General features: G+C 37.8%; 1 protein-coding gene and 1 pseudogene across 3 annotated transcripts in view; one reads left to right on the forward strand and one right to left on the reverse strand.

The window, feature by feature from the left end:
* The first annotated feature begins 223 nt into the window (after positions 1-223).
* Positions 224-25,997, forward strand: part of EXD2 (exonuclease 3'-5' domain containing 2) — a 47,199-nt gene continuing 21,425 nt past the window's right edge. For 2 of the 3 annotated variants that reach the window (XM_063091523.1, XM_063091524.1), the window contains exons 1-3: positions 224-288; positions 11,980-12,353; positions 24,770-25,026. In XM_063091523.1, the coding sequence (XP_062947593.1) occupies positions 12,027-12,353; positions 24,770-25,026 (584 nt within the window). In that variant the 5' untranslated portion in view covers positions 224-288; positions 11,980-12,026. The remainder of the gene's footprint in view (positions 289-11,979; positions 12,354-24,769; positions 25,027-25,997) is intronic. The other variant, XM_063091526.1, reaches the window with a different exon arrangement.
* LOC134373717 (small ribosomal subunit protein uS19-like) lies at positions 17,329-17,684 on the reverse strand (annotated as a pseudogene).

Consider the following 25,997-nt stretch of genomic DNA (forward strand, 5'->3'; position numbering starts at 1 on the left):
GCATTCTCCCGAGTGAGCCACAGGCCGGCCCTAGCCTTTCTAATTTTAGCAGATCATTTGTTCAACAGTGGAGAAACTGGGGAGGCCACAGCTACCCCAGCACCTTCCGTACAAGATGGCGCCGCTCATTCGCACATCCCAGCTGGTGTTACGTCCTCCTGGCCGGCCGCAGGGCCGGAAGTGGTTACGTCGCTAGTGGATCCGGTTAGGTGAGCGCGGGCGGCCGCTGCGGTTCCATCCTTCAGCGTGAGGTGCCGCAGGTGTTCGGCGCTGGGTCCGAGGCCGCAGGTAAGAGACTCAGGGGTCGGAGAGGCCTGTCACCGAGATTGTGCGCGGGGCTGAGAGGTTTCCAGTGCGCATCAAGAGGGATCACGGAGCGGGGGATGTCACCGTGTGAGGCGGGGACTAATTGCGGGGACCCCTCTCCCCGCTTTCGCGAGCGGCCTTGTCGCCCCCTCATCCACGGCAGGGGCGGTTCAGTACCCGGGTCCGCAGAGAGGGCTTTCACCTCGGCTCGCGGTCCCCCAAGCCCTCCCTGGGCCACCTCCTCCGACACCTTTGTCTTCTCTTAAGGAGCATCTATCAAACCTTCAAGGCTTCTTCAAGTCGGCTAAAAAGGAGGCCCCGCCCGCAGCACCTGGTCACTCCTCGGGTGCTGCGTGTCCGGTGCATCCATAGCTACAGTTCCCTCCCCTGGATTCGTAGGGACCTACCCCCCACCCCCATTGTCACCTTCCCTTTCCTCCTAGACCACACCCGCTGCTCTGGGCCACTTTCGCTTCTCATATCTCTGGCATAGGTCAAAACAAGAAGTTTAATCATTACGTATTACAAAATTGACATCTGTTCATTAAAATGCAAGCAAACCCAAACCTTTATAAGCGTTTGATATATTATTGGATTCAAACTCCCTTATATACCCACTTCTTGAAGACACAAAATTATTTATACCTTATTTTCTTAGTTGTATTACAAGGATAGAAGGAATTGCACTGAAAGGTTTTGTTAATTATCCCAATTAGGAAGTGTGGAAGAAAAGAGGTTTAATGGAGGGGAAGGAGTGATTAAATTTGGTCAAGTTGAGCTAGTTTTAAAAATGTATTTTAAAAAAATATTTTAGTTACAGTCCATGCATACAATCTAGTAAAAAAAAAATTCACGTAAAAATTTTATTTCTATTTATTTATTTTTTTGTTTTTTCCCTTCCCCACACACAGAAATTTTAAAGAAAGATACTTTTTGATCTATTTTTTTCCATCTTTGTCTTTTCTTCTTTCCCAGTTCCTTTCCGGAAAGTATGAACTGTTATCAATTTGGGGTGTAGTTTTCTTTCTTTCTTTTTTTTTTTTTTTTACATTTGTTGACAAGTGTGAGGGGATATAATATATGTTTATAGGATTTCGTGTTAAACTTTTACAAATGTGTATTTTTACAAATATGGCATATTGTACATATGTTTGAACTTGACATTTTATGCTTAAAAATGAGTCTTGGACTTTTTTGTCTATATATAGAAGATATACTTATTCTTTGCCTTTGCTCTTTAAGTTCCATAGTATGTTAAGACTCCAGGGGAAGGCTGGTTAGCTCATTTGGTTAGAGCGTAGCCTTATAACCCCAAGGTCACAAGTTTGGATCCCCTTACCTGGCAGCCACCAAAAAAAAAAAAAAAAAAAAATCCATAGTGCGTGAGGTTTCATGTTTCCAGGTTTTTCACTGTTCCACACAGTGTGGCAGAGGACATCCTTCCGCATGCCTCTGTTTGCCTACGTGAACATTTCTCAAGGATAGATTTATAATATTTTTATCACCCCAAAAAGAAACCCACACCTAATTAGCAGTCATTCCCCATCCCAAACTCCCCTAATACCTCAGCTGTAGGCAACTACTAATCTTTTTGCCTTTATAGACCTGGATATTTTGTAGAAATGGAGTCATACAGTATGTGGTCTTTTGTGACTGGCTTCTTTCACATAACATAATGTTTTCAAGGCTAATCCATGTTGTAGCATGTATCAGTACTTCATTCCTTTTCTTGCTGAATAAAATTCCATCCTATGGTGTATTTGTTTTCTAGGGCTACAGTAGCAAAGTAACACAAACTGGGTGGCTTAAAACAACAGAAATGTATTCTCTCACAGTTCTGGAGGCCAGAACTACAAAATTAAGGTGTCAGTAGGGCTGTGGTCTGCCTGCTCTATCCTAGCTTCGGGTGGTTGTTGGCAGTCCTTGGCATTCCTTCGTTTGCAGCTGTGTAACTCCAATCTGTCTTCACATGGCCACCTTCCCAAGTGTCTTCACATTGGATTCTCTCTGTGCGATTCTCCGTCTCTTCTCCTTTTCCTAGTAGGACATCAGTCATATTGAATTAAGGGCCCACCCTACTCCAGTATGACTTCATTTTAACTTGATTACATCTGCAAAGATCCATTTTCCAAATTAGGTCACATTCATAGTGTATTAGTCCGTTTATGTTGCTTATAGCAAAATAGCTGAAACTGGGTGATTTATAAAGAAAAACGACATTTATTGCTTACAGTGTCTGAGGCTGGGAAGTCCAAAGTCCATCTGCTGATGGCGACAGTGACCCAGGAGTTTCACATTGCAAGATGGTGGAAGCAGAGAGAGAGAGACAGACTCTCCTCTTCTTTTAAAGCCCTCAGAAACATGCCCCTGACCACCATTTTTAATCCAGTCACTACTGTACGGTCCTACAATCCAATCATGTCTTCAAGGCTCCACCTTTAAATTATCATAATAGGATTTCTCTCCCTCTTAACAGTCCACGGGGGGGCTAAGTTTGTACTACATAAAACTTGGGGAACACAATTCAAGCCTCATTGAGTTTTGGGGGGACAATTCAACCCACTACACATAGGTACTAGGGGTTAGACCTTCAACATATCTTTTCAGGGTACACAATTCAACCCATGACATATGGATATGATACATTTTATTTATCTGTTCATTAGCTAATAAACATTTGGGTTGTTTCCACTTTTTGGCTATTATGAAAAATGGTGCTATGAGATTTTGTTTGGTCCTATGTTTTCATTTCCCTTGGATATATACGTAGGAGCAGAGTTGCTAGGCCATATGGTAACTCTATGTTTAACTGTGTGAACAACTGCCAGACCGTTTTCCAGTGTGGCTGCGCCATTTGACATTCCCATTGACGATGCATGAGAGTTCTGATTTCTCTACATTGTTGCCAGCACTTACCTGTCTTTTAATTTTTTTTTAAATGTTTTTATTTTTTGGTGGCTGGCTGGTACAGGGATCTGAACCCTTGACCTTGGTATTATGACACTACCCTCTAACCAACTGAGTGAACGGCCAGTCCCTTACCTGTCTTTTAAATAGAGCCATCCTAGGGCCGGCCCGTGGCTCACTTGGGAAAGTGTGGTGCTGACAACACCAAGTCAAGGGTTAAGATCCCCTTACCGTTCATCTTTAAAAAAAAAAAAAATAGAGCCATCCTAGTGGGTGTGAAGTGGTACCTCTGTGTTTTGTTTTGTTTTTAATCTTTTTTCTCTTTGTGGTTTAAATTTGCATTTACCTCATAGCTAATGATGTTGAAAATCTTTTCATGTGCTTATTGGCCATTTGTATATCTTCTTTCAAGAAGGATCTATTGAGATCTTTAGCCTGGTTTTTATTTTATTTATTTATTTATTTATTTTTAAAAGATGACTGGTATGGGGATCTTAACCCTTTGACTTGGTGTTGTCAGCACCACGCTCTCCTAAGTGAGCTAACTGGCCATCCCTATGTATAGGTATCTGAACTCTTGGTGTTGGTGTTATCAGCACCACCCTCTCCCAAGTGAGCCATGGGTCGGCCCCTAGTCTGGTTTTTAATTGGTTTATTTGTTTTTTTATTATTGAGTTGTAAGAGTTCTTTATATATTCTAGATATGCCCTTAGCAGATATATGATTTGTAAATATTTTCTCCCATTCTGTGGGTTGTCTTTTTACTTTCTTGGTGGTCAATTCATGTTTTAAAAAGTTTTAAAAAATTGTTTGCATTGAATTTATATATTGAGTATTTCTATAAAAAAATTAACCTTCCCTTCTTATTAAAAAACAGGAGATTATAGTACCTACTCCCCCCCTGCAGAGGTTTGTTGAAAGGATTAAATTAATAATATATACACGAGTATATATATGAGGGTGCTTCAAAAAGTTTATGGAAATAACACTGGCTGGTTAGCTCAGTTGGTTAGAGCTCGGCCTTGTATCACCTAGGTCATGGGTTCAGATCTCTGCACCAGCCAGCTGCCAAAAAAAAAAAAATCTTTCCACAAACTTTTTGAAGTACCCTTGTACATGTAGTGACTGGCACATGGTATGTGCTCTGTTAGTGATAGCTGCTATAATAAATCTCTACTCTTCTGGTCTTCTTCTAGATCTTCAGTAAAGTTTTCTATTTTTCTTCATATTGATCTTACACATTTCTTGTTGAGTTCATTGCGTATATGTGATTGTTGGTTTGTGTAGTTTAGAAGTAGTGTATATTGCTATTACAAATGGGATTTCTTCACATTTTAATAATGAGTTTGGAAAGCTATTAATTTTATATTCATCAAATGTTCTAAGTTATAAATCCTAAAAGTTGGTTGATGACGTCAACTGACTTTTTTTTTTTCCCCAGAAGATGACCAGTAAGGGGATCTTAACCCTTGACTTGGTGTTGTCAGTACCACGCTCTCCCAGTGAGCTAACCTGCCATCCCTATATGGGATCCGAACCCATGGCCTTGGTATTATTAGCACCACACTCTCCTGAGTGAACCATGGGCCGGCCCTCAACCAACTTTTGATGGTATGATTTATCCAGGTGATTCTGCATGCAGCCGTTTTTGTTTGGAGGAGCTGTGGTTCTTTTCCATTCTGTTTTCTTCTGCCCTGATTCAGGTCTTCCTGCCCTCTCAGCTCTGCCATTATGAGTCCACCAGTGGGTCTCCTTGCCTCTAGCCTTGCCCTCTTCCAATCTAGCACTCACAGTGCCACCATGGTGTTCTTTGACGTATCAGACTGATCCTGTTCCTCTCTTTGTAAGTCTGTTATTGGCTCTCCATTACTTAAAAGGCTTTATCCTGTAGGGAAATATAAGACCCCTTGTGACTCATCCTGTATATACTCATTCCAGCATCATCTCTCTCTGTTTCCTTACTTGCATATAATGCTGTAGCACAGCGTCCATTAGAAATATAATGTAAGGGCCGGCCCGGTGGCTCACTCGGGCGAGTGCGGCACTGGTAGCACTGAGGCTGTGGGTTCGGATCCTGTATAGAGATGGCCAGGGCGCTTACTGGCTTAGCATGGTGCAGACCACACCATGCAGAGAGTTGCGATCCCCTTACCGGTCAAAAAAAAAAAAAAGAAATATAATGTAAGCCCAAATTTAAAATTTTCTAGTAACCACATTAAAAATTTAAAAAGAGGGCTGGCCTGTGGCTCACTCAGGAGAGTGCGGTGCTGATAACACCAAAGCCCTGGGTTCGGATCCCATATACGGATGGCCGGTTCGCTCACTGGCTGAGCGTGGTGCTGACAACACCAAGTCAAGGGTTGGGATCCCCTTACCGGTCATCTTTTAAAAAAAAAAAAAAAATTTAAAAAGAAATAAGGTCAACTTAATTTTAATAATATATTTTATTTAGCCCAGTGTATTCAAACATTATTTCAGTATAAGTATAAAAAACTGATATGGAATTCATAGAGATAGAAAGTGTAATATAACTTACCAGGAATTAGGAGAAGGGGAGAATGGGAAGTTATTGTTTAATTACAGAGTTTCTGTTGTGGTTGATGAAGTAGTTCTGGAAATGCATGGTGGTGATGGTTGCATGACAATGTGAATTTACTTAATGCCACTGAATTGTGTACTTGAAAATGGCTAAAGTGGTAAAAGTTATGTTATGCACATTTTACCACAATTTTTAAAAAGTAATCTTAAAAGCTCAATATGGAAATTATCAGTAAGATATTTTTACATTCTTTTTTTGTAGGAAGTCTTCAAAATTTGGTAAACGTTTTACACTTACAGAACATCTTAAATTTGCTTTAACTTTTCACCTATACCATGATGCTACATGTTCTTTATATCCTTGTACATGCTGTTGCCTCTGCTTAGAGTGTCCTTCCCTTACTCCTTGTACACCTGGAGAACTCTTGCACATGTTTTAATGCCAATCTCAGATATCTCTTTCAGCTAGTTTCTAGTAGCCACATTAAAAATATAAAAAGAAATAAGGTGAACTTAATTTTAATATATTTTATTTAGTCCCATATGTTCAAAACATTATTTCAACATAAATATAAAAAATCAATATGGAATTCATAGAGATAGTTAGGATGTATAATAGAGGTTACCAGGAATTAGGTAATAATACTCCAGTCTTTCTTCTTTGCCATTCCCATACTTGTATGCACTTTGGTTGTTGGTATTACCTCACTGCATTGCAGCTTGTTCATTACATGTATTTCTCCTTTGCTAAATCTTGAATTTTCTGAAGGCAGATTGTGCCTTTTAACTCTTTTTACCCAGCGTCTAGCACAATGTCTTGTTTATTGCTGTTGCTGTATACATGTTTGCTGAATGAATCCTTTGGCTGGGGGTAAAAACTCACAAAACCTTTCCATATAGAAATGAATTAATAAAAGCACATGTTAGGAGATGTTATTTTCTTTGAAAACAAAGATTTGCTTTTGAATATAAAAGTTAAAGTTGAGAGAGAAGGCACAATCAAGATGCAGATTGGTCTCAGTGGATGAAATATTTGGCTGAAAAAAGATGAAATTTAGAAGAAAGAAATGTAAATTTTTGGATTCAAGTGCAAAGTATAAATTACAAATGCCCACCCGCAGCAGGTTCGGATCCTATATAGGAATGGCCGGTGCACTCACTGGCTGAGTACCGGTCACAAAAAAGACAAAAAAATAAAAATAAAAAATAAAAAAAATAAATTACAAATGTATAAACTGAGGAGTTCGATTTGGTATTAATGAATTTTTTTTTTTTTTTTTTTTTAAAGATGACCGGTAAGGGGATCTTAACCCTTGACTCGGTGTTGTCAGCACCACGCTCAGCCATTGAGCGAACTGGCCATCCGTATATGGGATCCGAACCCGAGGCCTTGGTGTTATCAGCACCGCATTCTCCCGAGTGAGCCACGGGCCGGCCCTGAATTTTTTTTTTTTTAAAGATGACCCGTAAGGGGATCCCAAACCTTGACTTGGTGGTGTCAGCACCACACTCTCCCAAGTGAGAAACCAGCCATCCCTCTATTGGGATCCGAACCCATGACCCTGGTGCTATCAGTACCACACTCTCCCGAGTGAGCCACAGGCCGGCCCTTGGTATTAATGAATTTTAATTTACCACAAGCTTTATATGACTCAACAATGTGATTCTATTTCTAAAAAATGTATCATTTTGTACAACATTAATAAAATATAGAGTCTAGATACTGGCAAATAATAGTATCACTGTAGTCTGCGTCAGTTAGACCATGTCTCAAGTTTTTTTTTTTTTGGTGGCTGGCTAGTACCAGGATCAAACCCTGGACCTTGGTGTTATCAGCATCACAATCTAACCAACTGAAAGTCTCTAGTACTGAATATAGACCTGGAAGAAGTACATTGACAGAGTTGGAGCTGTGCAGAAGGCCCTAGCCACGATGGCAAGAAGTTTATAAGCTAGGTCATAGGAAGACTATTAAGGGAGTTAGAGCTGTCATCACATATTTGACAGGCTCTCAGGAGGGAATAGACACTTTTGTCATTTCGAAGGCTGACTGTCAAAGAAAGCAATTTCTGTGTAAGTGACTTTTATAGAACGCAAGGACTTTTCAACAAAATGTGACTCTTTAGGTGATGTACTCTGTTACTAGAAGTATTCAGGCAGAGACCAGGTCATGATCTGTCAGGAATACCATGGAAAAGATTCTTGAATTGGTTGGTAGCTGAGTACTCCTAAATTTTATTAAAAAATTTTTTTTTCTGGCAGCTGGCCTGTACAGGGATCTGAACCCTTGACCTTAGTGTTATCAACACCATGTTCTTCCACGTAAGCCACCATCCAACCCAACTCCTAAATTTTAACTCTGTGATTCTTTGTTTTCCTTTAATAGAAGTTCTGTGGTTTATAAAACCACTGTGATATTAATAGCTAACATTTATTGAACCCTAATGGGCTAGCAAATATGCTAAGTGAATTGTATTGATAATCTTACTTAAGACTCACAATAATTGTACAAGGTAGGTACTATTTTTTCCCATTTCACAGATGAGGAAACTGAGGCTTACAGAATTTCATCAAATTGCCCAAGTTCATCTAGCTATCAAGTGGCAGAGGCTGGATTTGAACCCAGGCTGTTTGACTCTAGAGCTCATGTTATTATTATGCTACTTTCTGAACACTTTTATCATAATCATTTAATTTATTAAAATATGATTTATTCCAGGAATATTATCATATGTCTTGTCAAGGGTGATATTTACATTGCTTAACTCTTAAGAGCACCATTAAAAAAAAACTTATATTCTTCTCATTATGAGTACTGTATATACATACTTGTATAGAATTTGTTTTGGCGGCTGCCCTCTACAGGGATCTGAACCCTTGATCTTGGTGTTATAACACTGTGCTCTAATTGACTGAGCTAACTGGCCAGCCTCATATAGAATTTGAAAAATAAAAATTGTTTGTAATTCTCCTACCCTTAGGTAACTGTCAGTAGTTTTTTTTTTTTTTTTTTAAAGATGAGTTACATATAATACCTCGAATTGAGTTTTTTTCATTCAATAGATATTTACTTAAGTATTTATTTACTTATTTTTAAAAAGGTGACCGGTAAGAGGATCTTAACTCTTGACTTGGTGTTGTCAGCACCATACTCTCCCAAGTGAGCCACGGGCTGGCCCTAATAAATATTTATTGAGTGTTATCAACTCTGCTAGTCACTGAAGATATGGTGTTGAAGAAGCCCATTAAGGTCCCTTTTCTCATGGGGTTTACATGCTAGTGGGAAAGACAGACAGTAAATGAACCAACAGTCATTTACTTATCAGTCAAGCCAATGGGAAAAATCAGAAGTATCCCTGAATTTTGACAAATGCATACACCTGTGTAACTCAAGCCTCTATTAAGATGTGGAACTTTACCACCATTCCAGAAAGTTCCCTCATGCCTTAAAATGATCTACTCTAGAATTTGGCATGATTGGTTCCTTTCTGTCATTCAGAGCTCAGATTAAATGTCTCTTTCTTCCCTGTACCACTTCTCCCCCAGAAGCAACTGTTCAGATTTTTTTTCCACCATAGAGTAGTTTTAGCTGTTCTAGAACTTTATATAAATAGAACCATACAGTATCCCTTTTGTATTTGGCTTCTTTCACCCAGCCTAAAGTTATTTGAGATTCATCTATGTTGCATGTGTTGGTTCATTCCTTTTTATTGCTGAGCACTATTTCATTGTATAGATGTATCACCTGGGCTGTTTCCAGTTTTTGGTTATTACAAATAAAGCTGCTGTGAACATTCTTATACAAGTCTTTTTGTGGACAGATTTAATTTCTCCAGCTCGGGATTTAGAGAACAGTACTAAATCTGACCTCCTTCATACATCTAAATCTTTATTATGTGGATATTGGAGTTTCTCAGTCTATTCCCATGTGTCTGCTCTGTTGTGTTTTGTCTTTATCTCTCTGCTACATTCTGGTGACTTTCTCACATTTTTTTCTTCAGTTCATTAACTCTCTCTTTGTATGTTTGATCTGTGGTTTAATCTGTCTAATGAGTATTGAGTTTTTAAAAAATTAATTATTTATTTTTTTGACAGCTGGCCAGTAAGGGGATCTGAACTCTTGACCTTGGTGTTACAAGATGGCACTTAAAGAAAAATTTAATAAATATTTTTCTTATATAGAATTTATACTTTTTTGGTTTTTTGCCTCTTGTTTATGTTTTAGATATTAGTTTCCTTGATATCTCTGAATATTCTTAAAGTCCCTTTTAGATCTCAGGTATGGAAATTTCTGTTTGATGGTTCTTTAAACTATTTTTATTGGCTTTAGGGCTTTGTTTTGTTTTGGTTCATTTATGAGCCCTCTTCTATGGACTGATCTTCCATGAAAGTCCTGCATGTTTTCTACATGGTAGAAACATATATAAGGGTACTTCATATATATATGAGGATACTTCAAAAAAGTTCATGGAAAGATTTGTATTATCTTTCAATTCTATTTTTCCACAAACTTTTTGAAGTACGTGTGTGCGTGCGTGTGTGTGTGTGTGTGTGTGTGTGTGTATGTGTGTGTGTATATAAATAGAAATATATTACATTTTTATGATTGACTCTGCCTGGTTCCAACAGAGTTCACCAATTCTGAACTAGTTTTTTTTTAGTTTCTTGGCTCAGGGTTTTTTTTTGTAACAAGAATGTGGGCTTGGGCCCTGTAACTGCCGAAAGTGCAGGCTTGAGGGTCTGTCCTCCCATGAGGGACTCTGTTCATACTCTCAACCTGGGGCAGGTGCCTTGCCTGGGCCACAGTGAGTGGATAATTTCAGGTCCCTGATTGTGGACAGGGCAGCACTTTTTTGGGTCCCAACTGTGTCCTGGGCATGTGGCCTCGACTTCTGTCCCTGGCTTGGTGATGTACCCCAGCGCTGGAACTGATTTTGGACAGTTTAGGTTTTAGGTCAGAGTCCAGCACCCAGAGTGGTTTTTTTGGCTGGCAAAGTATTTAAAAAACTGTAAATATATTGCTAACATTTAAAATGGTGACACTTCTTGTAAAATTTGGATACTTAGCTTCTTTTGAGTAAGCAAAGTGTCTGCCCACACTGGGGCTTCTTCCTGCATGGGATCAGTCAACTTGTGCCAAATGGTTGCTGCTCCATGTTATCTCCATGTCTCAGAGGCCAAGGGACACTTATGACTTATTGTCACACGTTTACTGTTATTTTTTTAATAGCACAGAAATAGTACTGTATACTCGTTTCACTCCCAAAAGTGGGAAAACAAAAGATACATGGAGAAAGCGATGTTATAAGAAAAATGGAAAAGGGATTATTTTGTGGCTGCTTCATTTATTTACATTAAGCTGCCTGGCCCTGTGGACATTCCAGTTTGCAGCCTCCTTCTGGGCATGTTCTACCCATTTCTTTTTCTTTTCTAATCCCTTCCTCTCTTTTGTACTGCCCTGCCTTACCCTGCAATAACTGAGTCTGTTTCTATGGAGAACTACTGAGACTTCCGGAGCAACAAAAAAGTGTTTACTCAAGCCTGTTTCCTTCACACCCCCTGCTGCTCACTCCTTACAGAAAAGTAAAAAAATTCTCCCCACCAAGTTACCGATGATTAAGATTTTTTTTTTTTAATTGAGAAGCAAAAGCTTTCATTCAACTGTTAGATTAAAGGTTTATTTATTTATTTATTATTTATTTATTTTTTTTTAAAGATGACCGGTAAGGGGGTCTTAACCCTTGACCTGGTGTTGTCAGCACCATGCTCTCCCAAGTGAGCTAACCGGCCATCCCTATGTAGGGATCCGAACTCGTGGCCTTGGTGTTATCAGCACCACACTCTTCCAAGTGAGCCACGGATTGGCCCTAGATTAAAGGTTGAAAATGCAGACTTTTTGAAAAAATTCATTCACTAATAAATCAGCAGTTGGAAATGAGAGTCTAGGTAATTCTGTTTTGATTGATATGATTTTGTATTAGTAAGAGAGCCCTGGGCAACAGTCAGAGGGCAGGGGGGTTTTCTGGGTGAAGGTTGGAGGTGGAGGTGGAAGTATAGAGAGTACAAAAATGAAAAAGTAAAATACTGCTGTTTAATGTGGACATTTTTGGCAGATGTTTTACTTTGTGGGCACAGGGATTATAAGTGGAACACTTTTTAGGGGGAAACATGTTTACATACAGGTTTATATTCTGTATATAAATATATTTTTGCCATTTTGTTTTGCAGATTGTGGGTCTAGTGATATGCTTTCCTAAACAGTAGAAAAGTTGAAGATGTCTAGACAGAACTTAGTGGCTTTGACAGTGACCACCCTGCTGGGTGTGGCTGTGGGGGGGTTTGTACTGTGGAAAGGCATCCAGCGCCGAAGGAATAAGATGAGCCATGTGACCCAGCAGCAGCAGCAGAGAGTGCCAGGCTGTAGAGAGCAACCTCCTCCTGAAGAGGACCAGCTGTCCAGTGCCCCCAGAGTCTCGTGGGAGGAGAGAATCCTCAAAGCAAAGGTGGTGATGGTGTCTCAGGAGGCAGAGTGGGATCAAATCGAGCCCTTGCTTAGGAGTGAATTAGAAGATTTTCCAGTACTTGGAATCGACTGTGAGTGGGTAAGTTAAAAAGCAAAAATTAAAAAAAGAATCTCTTCTGCTTTTCCAACTAGGGACCGTGGATGGTGAAGTAGATAATAAGAGAAAAGGCTAATTAGCTTGTTTTCAACTTGCTCGTAAGTAGCTTTAGCCAAAAGTAAGTAGATTTTAGCTGCTGCTCTTCTCAGGATAGGGGAATGCTTACAGTCATGGATTCTGGAGTCAGACAGACCTGTGTGAGTTCCATTTTCACCACTTAGCATTCTGTGAACTTGGGCAAGCTATTTAGCCCCTCTGAGTCTCAGTTTACTTGTTTGTAATAGGGATGTAATAATAGCTATCTACAATGGCTTTTTTAAGGATTCAAATAGATAACCCCTAAAAAGGCTTCAGCACAGTTTTAACGTATACTAAGTACTCCTTAAATATTAGCTACTATTATTTTTAATAGCATTTTCGTAAGGGTGCCATGGAGAAGTTCAGGTCTCTTTAAGTGGGAATTATTACTCAAATTAAGATTTAAAAGATGACAGTTAACACTTGAAATATTATTTATTCTAGGCCATGCACTACACTGTTTTGATTGCATCCTCTCATTTTATTTTTTGCAATAATCCTGTGTAGGCAGATACTATTGTTATCCTCACTTTACACATAGGAAACAGAGGCTTTAAAAGTTTTAGTTATGGGCCGAGCCCGTGGCGCACTTGGTAGAGTGCTGCGCTGGGAGCGCGGCGACCCTCCCGCCGCGGGTTCGGATCCTATATAGGACTGACCGGTGCACTCACTGGCTGAGTGCCGGTCACGAAAAAACGACAAAAAAAAAAAAAAAAGTTTTAGTTATTTGCCCAAGGCTATGAAGCTAGTAACCAGCATTTGAGCCCAGGGCTTTCTAAGAACCGTCTGGTTAATTTTTCTAATAGCTGTTACTTTGGAGAGTTGTTACATAGTTGTAGTGAAGATAATATGGTAAACCTATTCTGCTGTCAATCTGATTCACAGTGTGAACTTTAATCTCCTTGAAATAGAAGCTATTACAAAAATATAAATAATAATTCTTAGTTATTTATATTTTCAACATAACAATTTGCCAAGATTCTCTAATAAATGTCTTCTGGATATTTAGAATATAGCTAATATCCAGGAAATATAATTAAAAGAGGCCCTAAGTAGAATGGCTGCAACAAAATCAGTTCACAGTTTTGTAGGAAAGGCTACTAGATGCCAACACAATGATGATCAAGAGAACACCTGATAGGGTGGGAAAACCTTAGTAATCAGACAGCTCTTATACCTCAGCTACAGAGGGTGTTTCTTTATATCAGCAATATATATATTTATATCAGTTTATATCAGTGACCTTGGGCCATCAAGAAAAGGTTGGGTGCTTTTAGTCTCTTCTGTATAAGAAATTATATAAAATATATATTATATATTTTAGAGATATTTATCTATTTCTATATCATTTTGCAAATATTTCATCAACAATAAAAGACAATATTAGAGTTTAAATGGTGAGCTTCAGTAGATTAGGCATATTTACATTTGCCAAACACCTTGATTATTCCAACTAAGTGAAGCATAACTTCATTAACAATAGGGCAGTCTGAAGTGAATAGTTAATAACAGTAATTGACTTAATAATAATACATTTTAATTATTATAGCAGAGGCATAGATAAGTTAAAGTGGCAAATACCGTGCTGGCCAGCTACCAAAAGAAAAAAAAGGGTGGCAAATAATCTAAAACTTAATTAATTTTGACTTTCAGTGTGTGTTGAACTCATGCTGGATGCCACATCTCCCTTCTGGTATGACTGCATTTCCCTGATTGCTGTCACACAAAAACGTCATGAAAAAATGATCCATCCTTGCTCTCTCTGTTCCTCCATTCCTGTTTCTCTTTCTCTTTCATTCATTTTTGTGTGTTTATTTGGTTATTATTGTTTTTGTTCTTGTTTTATATAGTCAGTATTTGTTTGGATTCACCAAAGTGTTTACTTTTCTCCTTGCTAGTCTTCACATCTCAGTTCTTTTGGAGATCATTTTCCTTAAGATCATTCTTTAGAAGTTCATTTCATTTTTCTTTTTAGAATTTCATTTCTTGAGAGCCCATTGATAATAAACTGTCTTTGTTGTTCTGAAAATGTCTTTGTTTTGCTCTTAATCTTGAAAGATTTTTCTCTTGGTATTAAAATTCTAGCTTGGCAATTTGTCATTTTCAAGACAGTATTCCATTGTCTTCCGGCTTCCATTGTTGGTGTTGAAGATAGCTGTCAGTCTATATGTTGATTCTTTGTCAGTAATCTAATTTTTTTTCATACCTCTTTTTAAGATCTCTTCGAGTTTGTGGTTTTGAAGATTCACCATGATAAGACTACGTGTTTCTTTCTGTATTGCCAGCTTGGGATTCAGGAAGATATCTGAATACAAGGATTAATATTTTTTTATCAGTTTAAAAATTCTCTTTGAAGATTGACTTTATTCTTTTTGTTTTTTCCTTCTTTCTTGCTGGAATTTGATCACATATGTTCTAGACTTTTCATGCTATTCTCTTAAATGTCTGGTAATCTCTTTTATATTTAACATGGATTCATTCTGCACAATTTCTTCGGGTCTCTCTTTTTTTTTTTAAAGATGACCGGTAAGGGGATCTCAACCCTTGGCTTGGTGTTGTCAGCACCATGCTCAGCCAGTGAGCCAACCGGCCATCCCTATATAAGTTTCCAAACCTGTGGCCTTGGTGTTATCAGCACCGCACTCTCCCAAGTGAGCCACAGGCCAGCCCTTTCATGTCTCTTTTACAGTTCCTTTTTTCTTTCTTTAGCTTTGTCTAATCTGCTGTTTAACCTGGTCCTTGGATCTTTTTTTTTTTAACCTTTTTTATTGTGAAATATAACACATCAAGAAAAGTGTCTAAAATGAAAATAACTAGCTAAATGATTCATCTAAACAGAAGAGTGTGTAACTAGAAACTAGGTCAAGAAACTCAAGATTGGTAGAACCCCAGAAGCTCCTGATGTACCCCCTTGCAATCATTGTTCCCTCAGTCCCTTTAATGGTTACCATGACCCTGTTTCATCATATTTACTTTCTTGTTTTCTTTATACTTTTGCTACTTCAGCCTTCCTAAACACTGTAATTTAGTTGTGCCTGTTTTTGAATTTAATATTTAATATAAATGAAATCAAGTATGTATTCTTTTGTGCCTGGGTTCTTTTTCTTTTTCTTTCTTTTTTTTTTTTTTTTTTTCCATTTTATTGTCTCAGCCTCCATTCCCCTTTCTTTTTTTTGAATTAATTTTTTATTTTTATTGAAATGTATTGATTATACATATTTGTGGGGTACAGAGTTATATTTCATGTATATATTGTGTACAATGTGTGATGATCAAATCAGGGTAGTGAGCATATTTATCATGGCAAAACTTAATCATTTCCTTGTGATGAGGACATTGATCTCCTCTCTTCTAGCTATATGATAACATGCAGTAAATTATTGTTCATTATAGATACCTAGCTCAACTATATACAAATAGAACTTATTTTTCCTATCTACCTGTTTTGTGTCCATTAACCAACCTCCCACTATTTTTCCTCTCTCTTCCCCTTTCCAGCCTCTAGTAGCCATAATTCTCTGTCCTTCTGAAAGCTGGACTTATTACTGCCCAGGTTCTTTTGCTAAACATTGTGTTTGTGAGATTTGTCTATGTTGTGTGCAACTATGCTTCATCGTCATATAGTATTCCACTGTGCAAACATACCAGTGATTTATTCGTCCATTCTGTTATTGATAGACATTTGGGTCATTTACAGTTTGGGGCTTTTACAAAGAATGCTGCCAATGAATATTTATGTTCATTATTATTGGGCATATGTAACTATGAGTGAAATTCTGGGTTACAGAGTATGAGTGTGTGTTTGTGTGTATCTTTAACTTTTATAAATAATGCCAAACTGTTTTCCAAGATGGTTTTTACTAATTTACCCTCCTATCAGTAGCATATGAGTGTTCCCATTGTCTCCAACCATTTTCAGAAGTGGTTCTAATAATTTAATTTCCCTATATGAAAATTGCCTTTGTCTTATATCCTCATCAACATTTGGCACTGTAATATTTTTAAATTTTAGCCATTCTGATGGGTTTGTAGTAATATTTTATTTCCATTTTAATTTGCATATTCCTGATTACTAATGAGATTGAGCATGTGTGTGTGTGTGTGTGTGTGTGTGTGTGTGTGTGTGTGTGTATTTTTTTTTTTTTGGTGTTTGGCTGGTACAGGGATCCAAGTCCGTGACCTCAGTGTTACGAGGCTGCGCTCTAAGCAACCGAGCTAACCGGCCAGCCCAGGAGTTCTTTATATATTCTGGGTATGAACCCTCTGTGAGTTAAATGTATATTGTAAATGTCTTCTCCCATTCTGTGAATTGCCTTTACAGTCTTCTAATCTTTTCTTTTTATAAAAAGAAGATATATGTAGTATCGTTTATCAGGTCTTTCCCTAGCCATGGTTATGAAGATATTCTCCTATATTATTTCCTTGGAGTTTTGTTGTTTCAATCTTGCACATTTAGATTTCTGGTCCACCTGAAATTGATTTTTTTGGTGAGTGGTTGTGTATGATTTGAGATAGGGTTAAGTTTTATTTTTTCCCTGTAGGGATAACCAATTGTCCTAGCACTATGAATTGAAAAGATAAGCCTTTCCTCACCGCTCTGCAATGCCACTTTACCACAAAACAAGTGTCTGTATGAGTAGATCTGTTTCTGGGCTCTCTCGGTCTGTTTTTCTTTTCTTGGACCAATGATCACAAACTGTCTTAATTATTGTTGCTTTAGAATGACTCTGGATATCTGGGACAGGAAGACTTGCCATCATGTTCTTTTTCCACAATATCTTGGATGTTCTTGCATTTCCTTATACATTTTATTTACTTATTTACTTATTTATTTTTATTTTATTTTTTGAGACACATGTGCCTTTATTGGCCAAAGAGGCTACTTGAGGGGGATGAAGCGGGAGGAGTGAGTGGCCCCATGCCTGGCAGTGCTTCATGGGTTTGTAGGTCATGAACTCACCCAGGTAGTGGCCGGTCATCTCAAGCTTGATTTCCACCAAGTTGAAGGCCTTGCTGTTGTAGATGGCCACCATGCTGCCCACCATCTCGGGCAGGATGATCATGTCCTGCAGGTGAGTCCTCATCACACCTGGCTTCTCCTTGGGAGGTGCTTTCTTCTTTACCTTGCGCAGGTGCTTCAACAGTGAACGTTGCTTCCACCGAAGGCCACGGTTAAGCAGCCCCCCACTGCCGGGCGCTGTACAGTGGCATCAGCTACTCGTAGGACATGTCCAGCACCTGGAAGGTCCGTGGCTTATTCCACTCCACTTCTGCCATCATGTCGCTTTCTCCCTTGTACATTTTAGAATCAATCTTTCAGGTATACTATAAGAAATTTGTTGGGGTTACATTGGATTGATAGGTCAGTTTATGGAGAAATAACTTGTTTACAATATTGAGTTTTTGAATTTATTTATTTAGCTCTTTAGTTGCTCTTAATAATGTACTTATACTTTTCTGTGATTTAAAAAATTCTATTGTATATAGAGTTAAAATTTTTGTTTTTCTTTCTGGTACATAGAAATGCAATTGATTTTTATATATTTCTCTTGTATTAAGGAACCTTGCTAAACTCACATTAATTCTAATTACTTGTAGAGGTTTTTGGATTTCTGTGTATGCTATTATATCATCTGTGAAACTGACAGTTTTATTTCTTTCCAGTTCTTATACTTTTTATTTCTTTCCTTGCCTTGCTGTACTGGCTAGGATCACAGTGCAGTGTTCAGTAGATATGGTTATAGTGGGCATCCTTGACTCATTTTCTGTCTCAAAATGACAACTTCTGACATTTTCATATTGACGTATGATATCTGCAATAGTATTGTTTGTAGATCCCTTTATCAGATTAAATATGTTCAATTCTATTCTTGGTTTGTTAAGAATTGTTTTATTAGAAATTATTGTCATTGGATTTTACTAAATGCTGTTTTTGCATTTCTTGAGATGATGATATAGCTTTTCTTATTCTGTTATTATAGTGAAATACACACTTCTCCCAACTTCCCCCGAGATATACAATTTTTGAATTCCTGGGATGAATTCAACTTGATCATGATGTCTTATTCTTTTTATACATTGCTAAATTCATTTTGTTAGTTTTTTAGAGGATTTAAAAAAAAAGATGTTCTTGAGTGATTCTGGCCTATAATTTTTCTTTCTTGAAATGACCTTTTCAGGATTTGATAAGAAAGTTATGCTTGTCTCATACAACAAGTTGGGGGTATTTCCTATTTTTGTGTTCACCAGACACGGTTGTGTAAGATCATAATTCTTTTTTCCTTAAACGTCTGGTTAGAATCTACTGATGAAGCAATGTGGAATTTTCTTTTAAGCGAAGTTTTTGAGTTATGGATACAATTTCTTTAATAGTTATGGGACTGTTCATATTTTCTATTTTTTCATGTCTTGTTTTTGATAAATTGTGTTTTTATCTAAATATGTCTTCTTTCAAATTCTTAAATTATTGGCATAAACTTATTTATGCTATCCTCTGACAGTTTTTCTTTCTGTTTGGTAGATATGTAGGGAGGCCTACTTTTTCATTCCTGGCTTTGCTTATTTGTGCTTCTCTCTTTTTTCCTTGATTATATGTTCCATGGATTTATCAATTTTATTAGTCTTTTCCAAGAGCCAACTTTTGGTTTTCTTGATCTTTTTTTTTTTTTTTTTTTTTTCTGCTCTTATTTTTATTATTTCTTTCCTTCTACTCTCGGGTATAATTTTCTGTTCTTCATTTATTCTTTAACCTACTTTAATCTGATATCCTTCCATACTACTCCACAGAAATTGATCAGGTTGATGGCTTTCTTGTTTTCTAATCCAGTGGACACTTATTTGGATTCATTATTCTAGCTCTCAGAAGCATCTGCTAGTTTCTACACAAGAAAATTTCTTCTTGGCTTTCATGCCTTTACACTCTCCTATCTCCTGTTTTACTGTCCTTTCCTCTATTTCCTTTTTTGATCTCCCTTCTACCTGACATCTAAATATTAGAGAGGCTCAGGCTTCGTCTTTTCTGTATCTACTCTAGGAATTGCAAACTCAGTTTCCTGTAAGGTCCACACAGGTAATGTAAATGAATGATATAGAGTGATTGTTTGCATTTTCAAATATAGAGGAATATTTTTAGATTCATAAAGAAATATGCTTCCTTTCCATTTTTCATTAAATACAAGGTGTCTAGGGACTGTCTTTCATTTTTTTAGTTTTCATAGAGATGTGGATCCTGAAAAATATTTCTTCATATTAGAAGAACATTTGTATACAATTGTGATGATAAGTGGAAGATGACAGTTGGCTTTAGTCTCGAGAAGACATTACAGTGAATTAGAGAATTCATGCCTCATATAAATGAGGATACTACTATATAATTCAAGCCATATTGTCCAGTGCTTATTTACTTATTTATTTTTATAATTATACTGTATCTTGTTTTTATTTACAATTTTTTGGGGGGGTGCATCTGGCTAGTATGGGGATCCGAACTCATGACCTTATTGTTATAAGGCTGTGCTCTAACCAACTGAGCTAACTGGCTAACCTTATCCAGTGCTTTAAAGATAAACTTGGAATATAGATTTTTAAAATGTCAACTTTACAGGCCGGCCCGTGGCTCACTCGGGAGAGTGCGGTGCTGATAACACCAAGGCCCCGGGTTCAGATCCCATATATGGATGGCCGGTTCGCTCACTGGCTGAGCCTGGTGCTGACAACACCAAGTCAAGGGTTAAGATCCCCTTACCGGTCATCTTAAAAAAAATAAAATAAAATAAATAAAATAAAATAAAATGTCAACTTTACTAATTTAAGAATTCTGGCACAAGTTTTTAAATATGTAGAGAATAATAATAATAAAAAAGTTTGTGGTCATTGATTGATGGGTCCATGAGCCACTAGTTTTTGTCCTCTAATCTACATTTTTTTTTCTATGACCTTATCTAATTTTATGGCTTTAAATATCATTGATATGCTGTTGACTCCCAAAATTAGAGGGCCAGCCTTTTATATCCATCCGCCTGCCCTGACATCTCCCCTTAAATGTCTAATAGTCATCTCAAACTTAACATGTTCCTAACAGAACTCTTGATTTTTCTTCCCAGACCTTTATTATCCCTAGTCTTCTGCATTTTTAAGATAAAGTTGGGGAGACATCCTTCTCCCTAAGGGTTGTCTACCAGGATGGTGACATGATTGAAAGTCAGACAAATATAGGCAGTTATAGTATGTTAAATTTCTTTAACAGTTAAATGTATGGAAATTTATTTTTTTTTATTTATTATTTATTTATTTTATTTATTTATTTTTTTGGCCTTTTTGTGACTGGCCGCACCGCGCTCAGCCAGTGAGTGCACTGGCCATCCTTATATAGGATCCGAACCCGCGGTGGGAGCACTGCTGTGCTCCCAGCGCCGCACTCTCCCGAGTGCGCCACGGGGTCGGCCCCAAATATATGGAAATTTAAACAAGTGGTTATACAAAGCAGGAAATAACACAGCATGCTACCAAGTAGAGGTATGGGTTTCCAAAACCCTTTGCGTTACCCAAAGTGATGTACAACTGTGGATGAATCGCCTGTACCAAATGAGGACTCTGCCATGTTTTAGAAGCTGCGATTGCCGTTCTCCTGAGGGGGTGGGAGTAGAGATGTTAAATACTTTCTGGCTCCATGATTCCTGCCTTATATTTTCTGGAGACTATAGCTACATGCATCCTTGATTAACAGGTGCAATAATTGTTGCAACAAAGATGGAGAGAAGTGGAGGTCATTTTTCCAAAATCATTCTTCTTCAGGTCTGTTTGAAGTTCATTCCTTTTTCCTTACTGTTAATCCCTCCTCTCTCATTTAGGAAGTATTATCAGTGCTAGCTACAAAATATATTTTGAATTCATCTACTTCTCTGCATCTCTTCTACTACCTCCTTAATCCAAACCTCAAGTATCTGTCATCTGGACTATTGCAGTAGCCTCCTGTCTGGCCTCCCTGCTATGACTCTTGTGCACCTACAATCCCTTTTCTATATGGTAGCCAAGTGGTGTTTTAAAAATGCAAATCAGATCATGCTTAAAACCTTTCCATTGCTTTGAGTAAAATCCAGATGTCTTAATTACTTACATGCTCTTAAGGATTTATATGCTCTGGCTTCTCTTAGTGTCTATAATTTTGTCTCCTTCCACTCTCTTCCCATCCTCCTCTTATTCTCCAGCCATATCGGGCCTTCATTCTGTCACTTGAACAGAGGAAGCTCATTCCTGTCTCTAAGCCATAGTCACAGTTTAACTGATATACAAACTCTGCAGACCAGGAGTGCTCATTAGTTAACCTGTTCTAGCCCAAAAGATGGTCCCATATCATTCAATACTCTCTGCTGCCATCATGGGGTCATTTAAAGAATCACAGGTCTTTTGAGAGATTTATCAGTTCTGAATTTTTAATACTGAAGCTAAAATGGATTATACACAGGCCCTCAAGGAGGAGGATCTCTAAACCAATATTCTCTAAGTGAATCACCGAAACAGAAAATAATGCTAGAAATTTTATCTATAGACTGATGGCATTATTCATTTAAAACTTTTTAAAATAACGTATATAACACATTATTACAGTACTACCTGTATGTAATTTATAAATTTTAAAAAAATTTGTGTATAGTTATGTCTGAAACATTCTTACATGAGTTGACTAATAAAAACAAAAAAACCCAGAGACCATTGGATTAAATAATGCTAATGAAATTAAAATATATCATTTTTTTCTAGTAAATATAATGTTGGTAAGCCAAGGGGTTCCATTGTTTTCCATGAATAGTAAGTGATGTCAAGGCAGAAACACGTTGGAAAACAAAAGGGGGAAATATGAGAAGTAAAGACCGGTATTTTATTCTTTAAGCCAAACTGACTCTCCTAGAAACCTTATTCTTCCAATTATACATTCAATATGAATTGCATACCTGTTGGAATCCATTGGATCTTAAGCACAATCCAAAAACACTATTAAAAAGACAATTCAATTTATCTATCAATCAAGTAAGTTATTTAATGTATTTTAGACAATGAGACCTGACTGTAAAGATGTACAAAGATCCATCCTTAGTTATTTACCATGATTTTAAAGTCAAATTAGCAGTGCTGCATATTAGAAGTAGAGATTTAGGGCTGGCCAGTTAGCTCAATTGGTTAGAGTGTGGTGCTGATAACACCAAAGTTAAGGGTTCAGATCCCCATACTGGCCAGCTGCCAAAAATAAATAAAATAAAATAGAAGTAGAGATTTATAGTTTTTTCTTAGAGAACTGATGTTACAGAGGGAGAGAACTACTCATTAATAAAAAAATAAAATAAAATCTTGGCCACATCAAGATGAATTGTTAGAGAATAAGAACCAGTAGTCAAGTTTCTTGTTGTTTCTTTTTGACTGTGATTCAGCTCCAAAAAATAGACATTTTAGAGATCAAACTGGAATGTTTTCATTTGAGGATATGGAAATAGCCCTCATTGGTAAAGCAGTGCCTCAGAAGAAATCTTAAGGCTTTTGTGAGTTAAATCATGGCTTTACTAAGCAGTAAAGTAGAAGTTGAGGGTCAAGGCCCTCCTAGATTTTGTTTTTAAAAGCAACTCTTTGTGATTTTTGACTGTTTCCACTCTGTGAGTTTGGTCGCCTCAACTATGAAATATCCCTCCTCTGATTACTTGTGACATTTTATTTGAGTCACTCATTTGTCATTTACCATGTCATTTTCTGCACGTGTGAGCTTCTGTTTGTGAGCTTCTTCTGCATGTGTGAGCTACTCTACATATAAGATTGTAATTTCCTTAAGTCAGGGATTATCTCTCCTTAACTTTGTATCCACAGTGACACTGTGCAGTGCCTAGTACACAGGTTGTATAGTAGTGAGAGAACCACATTGCCCTAGAGCAGGGTTTCTCAGCCTCCCCACTATTGACATTTTGGGCAGATGATTCTTTACTGTGAGGGGCTATTCTGTACATTGTGGGATGTTTAGCAGCATTCTGGCCTCTGCCTACTAGATACCAGTGCATTTCCTTCCCCCAGGTGTGGAAACCAAAAATTTCTCTGGACGTTGCCAGATGTTCCCTGGTGGGGGCAGAATCACTTTCAGTTGAGAACTACTGGTCTAGAGACTGGGAAATTTAGGTTATAGTCCTGGCTTTGCCATTATCTCACCATGTTTGGTCAAACTGCTTCACTTATAGGCTATGTTTCTTCTGCAAAGTGAGAAAGATTGGAATTTATTGGGCGTTTAATCTGGGTTCCATGGATAGCTTTAGGGAATCTTTAATCCCTTGAAAATTTATGTAAATTTTGTATGTAAATTTTTCTAGGGATCATAGCCTTTGCTTTCAGCATTTTCTCAAACTTTTCTGTGACCCCAAAAAGATTAAACCTAGATCAGTTAATATATAAAGTCATTTTTATCTCGTAAGATATAAAGGTCCTAACTTTTGTTCGACATGCATTTTTTTTTTCTTTTATGAACACTATTTGTGACTAGAAAATGCTGAGAAAGCAGTTTGTGCTACCAGGATTTATTATATTGGCATGGACCACTTACAATCTTGTATTGTTGAAAGACAGGGATAAATTCTGAGAAATGTGACTTTAGGTGATTTCGTCATTGTGCGAACATCACAGAGTATACTTACACAAACCTAGGTGGTATAGCCTACTTAGGATATATGGTGGGTAGACCTATCTCTCCTAGGTGAGTAATGCGTTGTGCTACGATGTCACTAGGCAATAGGAATTTTCCAGCTCCGTTATCATCTTAAGGGACTGCTGTGGTTTATGCGGTCTGTTGTTGGTCAAACGTATCACCCATGACTGTATTTAAAGTACAATATTTCCTGCCTCTTTTTAAAAATCAGATTTTGAGGCAGCGATGATAAGGTAAATGAATTGAGTTACCAGCATGTGTATTAGAGAGTCTGGATAATGAAAAGAGTGTGTTTATCATTTGGCACTCTACTCCTTGGCCTCTTGTTTCTTAACTTTTTAAAATCAGTATGTTTTATATGATTCTGCCAATGTGTGTCCCAAAGCTCCTCTGTGTCAGCTGGTCACTATTTATGGACTGCTCATATTTCAGGCTCAGGAGTTCGGGCCCTATGTAACCTTTGTTTAAGCTGCTGCCTCACAAAGTTTATTGCATTTGTTATCCTTAGATTTAAACCAAAATCTGGTCAGGTACTCCCTTTGGGAAGTTAAGGATGTGCCTCTTAGATTTCTTTTCTGCCACAATTTCATGTTATGCTTGCTGCTGTTCTGGTTTGTGAACTGTGGTCTTTCTTTTGCTGTTGCAGGTGAATTTGGCAGGCAAAGCCAGTCCTCTGTCACTCCTACAAATGGCCTCCTCAAGTGGTCTTTGTGTTTTGGTTCGCTTGCCCAAGCTGATCTGTGAAGGAAAAACACTACCAAGAACGTTATTGGACATTTTGGCAGATGGCACCGTATTAAAAGTTGGAGTGGGATGTTCGGAAGATGCCAGCAAGCTTCTGCAGGATTATGGCCTTGTTGTTAGGGGGTGCCTGGACATCCGATACTTGGCCATGCGGCAGAGGTATGGTTTGTATGAATGCTGGGATTCCTGTAGCGGTGGGGCAAATATTTTAGCAATATTTATAGATTACTGGAAATCAATAATGAAACATATTAAAATCATTGGAAACCTAGAGGCTTCTGAGATGTATATTGAATTTGTGAGGAAACATTTCAACTTCTGAGAAAACTTTAATTACCTAGAATTGGTCTTTTTATTTTATTTTATTTTTTTTGTCCTTTTTTGTGACTGCGCTCAGCCAGTGAGCAAACTGGCCATCCCTATATAGGATCCGAACCTGCGGCCAGAGCGCCGCTGCGCTCCCAGCGCCGCACTCTCCCGAGTGAGCCACGGGGTCGGCCCAAGAATTGGTCTTTTTAAATGAAACATTAAGATACCTCTGTAAGCTACAGGTTATAAACTGATGGTCCCCCTGGCTAAATTAGGGCTGTAGATGTTTTTTAGTTTTATTTTTTTCCATATGATATTTTTTGAAATTTTTATTTTAAATCCAAGAGATTAATTTAAAAATCTGTTATTTCTGGCTTCTCTTGAAAATTTAGGTGATCTGACTACACTCAGTTCATAGTTCTAGATGGCAGTTAGTGGAGTAGTGGCTGTCCCCTTTAGATGAGCATGCTCTATTTAATTTGCCAGAGTCTCCACCACTCCCCTTGTAACCCTGACTCATCTTGATAAGCATTTGAGTTTGCAAACCTTGCTTTAGACCAAAAATGATGATAGACCTAGCCCTTGTCTGGGAGAAGAGAGATTTCCCTTTCCCTTAGAATTTCCATAGGAATAGAATTCTGTTTCAACTTGTTTTTTTAGGGGGTCACATCTACCTCAGGTATATGTACAGGCCCTCATTTATGATAACTTAGACTGAAACAGCCTCTCACCCTGCCTCAAATGACACTGACACTAAGAGGTTAGAGGATTTGATAAGCTAAGAGAAAACCTGATTAAAATCTGTATTCATAATTTTTAAA

The sequence above is a fragment of the Cynocephalus volans genome, chromosome 3 (assembly GCF_027409185.1).
Source record: "Cynocephalus volans isolate mCynVol1 chromosome 3, mCynVol1.pri, whole genome shotgun sequence".
Taxonomy (NCBI): domain Eukaryota; kingdom Metazoa; phylum Chordata; class Mammalia; order Dermoptera; family Cynocephalidae; genus Cynocephalus; species Cynocephalus volans.